This window comes from Anneissia japonica, unplaced genomic scaffold (genome assembly GCF_011630105.1).
Source record: "Anneissia japonica isolate Jap-2015-1 unplaced genomic scaffold, ASM1163010v1 scaffold2855_len30308_cov102, whole genome shotgun sequence".
Lineage (NCBI taxonomy): Eukaryota > Metazoa > Echinodermata > Crinoidea > Comatulida > Comatulidae > Anneissia > Anneissia japonica.
Window position 1 is genome coordinate 15,154 of NW_022717917.1, and position 1,110 is coordinate 16,263.

Genomic DNA, 1,110 nt, shown 5'->3' on the forward strand with positions numbered 1-1,110 from the left:
ATAAGAGACAGGTATATTAGTATATATATATGTATATACAGTATATATATATATATGTATATTAGTATATATATATGTATATTAGTATATATACTGTATATGTATATTAGTATATATATATGTATATTAGTATACACAAGGCTAGAACGTGTATTAGGTCTACTTCTTACCTCTCAAAATTAATAGATGCGATTGTCAAGGCTGAACATAATTGTGACTGGAATTCCCAGAATATTGCAGCTATACAGACATTATTATTATGAAAATTTAAAAGAAACATTGACGACTGTGTTAGACTAAGATATATATATAATGGGAAATACGTTAGACAAACTAAAATATCGACTACTGCAAGGTTGACCAAAAAAATGATGGGTGCACCTCGTAACTGTCTACATCGACGAATAAGAAAAATAACAGCGAAATTTCCCGTACATCCAATTATAAATAGAACAATGTAGATACAAGTAAACGGATGATGCAGCCATCCAGGTGTGTTCATGTAATATAGAGAAAAGTGGAAGTGACAAATCTTATACATAGTGTTCCTTAAGTTTCGTTCCTTACTCTTCACAACGAAAACACGCCTGATGAGAAACAATACGAAAAATTGATTTAAGTATACCGATAGTAATAGTAATAATAGTCATGCAGAATAAACTTAATGATAATATTAATGTTGATGACAATGATGATTTTAGATAATGATAATATCAACAACAGCAACATTAGTGATATTCCCAAGATTCATATGCAGATGGGATACAGTGGCGTAATGGTGAAGTCTCGGGCCTTACGGGTCCTACTACCATGAGGGCCGTCTATGGCTCAGTGGGGTCCGAAGCCTAATGGGATGCTAGTGTAAATATGCGGCTTCTAGGTTTACCAACCCTTGGATAGAGACGTACAAATGGAAAATGATGATGATAATAATAACAACAACAACAACGACAATAATAACAACAACAACAACACCGATTTTAACATATTAAAGCACCATTTTTCAATTCAATAAGACATTAACTTTCTTTCACTACAAACAAAATACAGTAAAAACAAAACATATTAATAAAACGATTACCTACGTTTCTTGTTTTCCCTGCTACAGCA

At 32.1% G+C, this 1,110-nt stretch overlaps 1 protein-coding gene across 1 annotated transcript in view; it reads right to left on the bottom strand.

Annotated features, from left to right (window-relative positions):
• LOC117110382 (QRFP-like peptide receptor) overlaps nucleotides 1-1,110 on the bottom strand; it is a 5,117-nt gene extending 4,007 nt beyond the window's left edge. The window contains exons 1-2 of the mRNA XM_033253078.1: nucleotides 1,086-1,110; nucleotides 171-587 (exon numbers count right to left, since the gene is read on the bottom strand). Of these exons, the coding sequence (XP_033108969.1) occupies nucleotides 171-541 (371 nt within the window). The 5' untranslated portion in view covers nucleotides 542-587; nucleotides 1,086-1,110. The remainder of the gene's footprint in view (nucleotides 1-170; nucleotides 588-1,085) is intronic.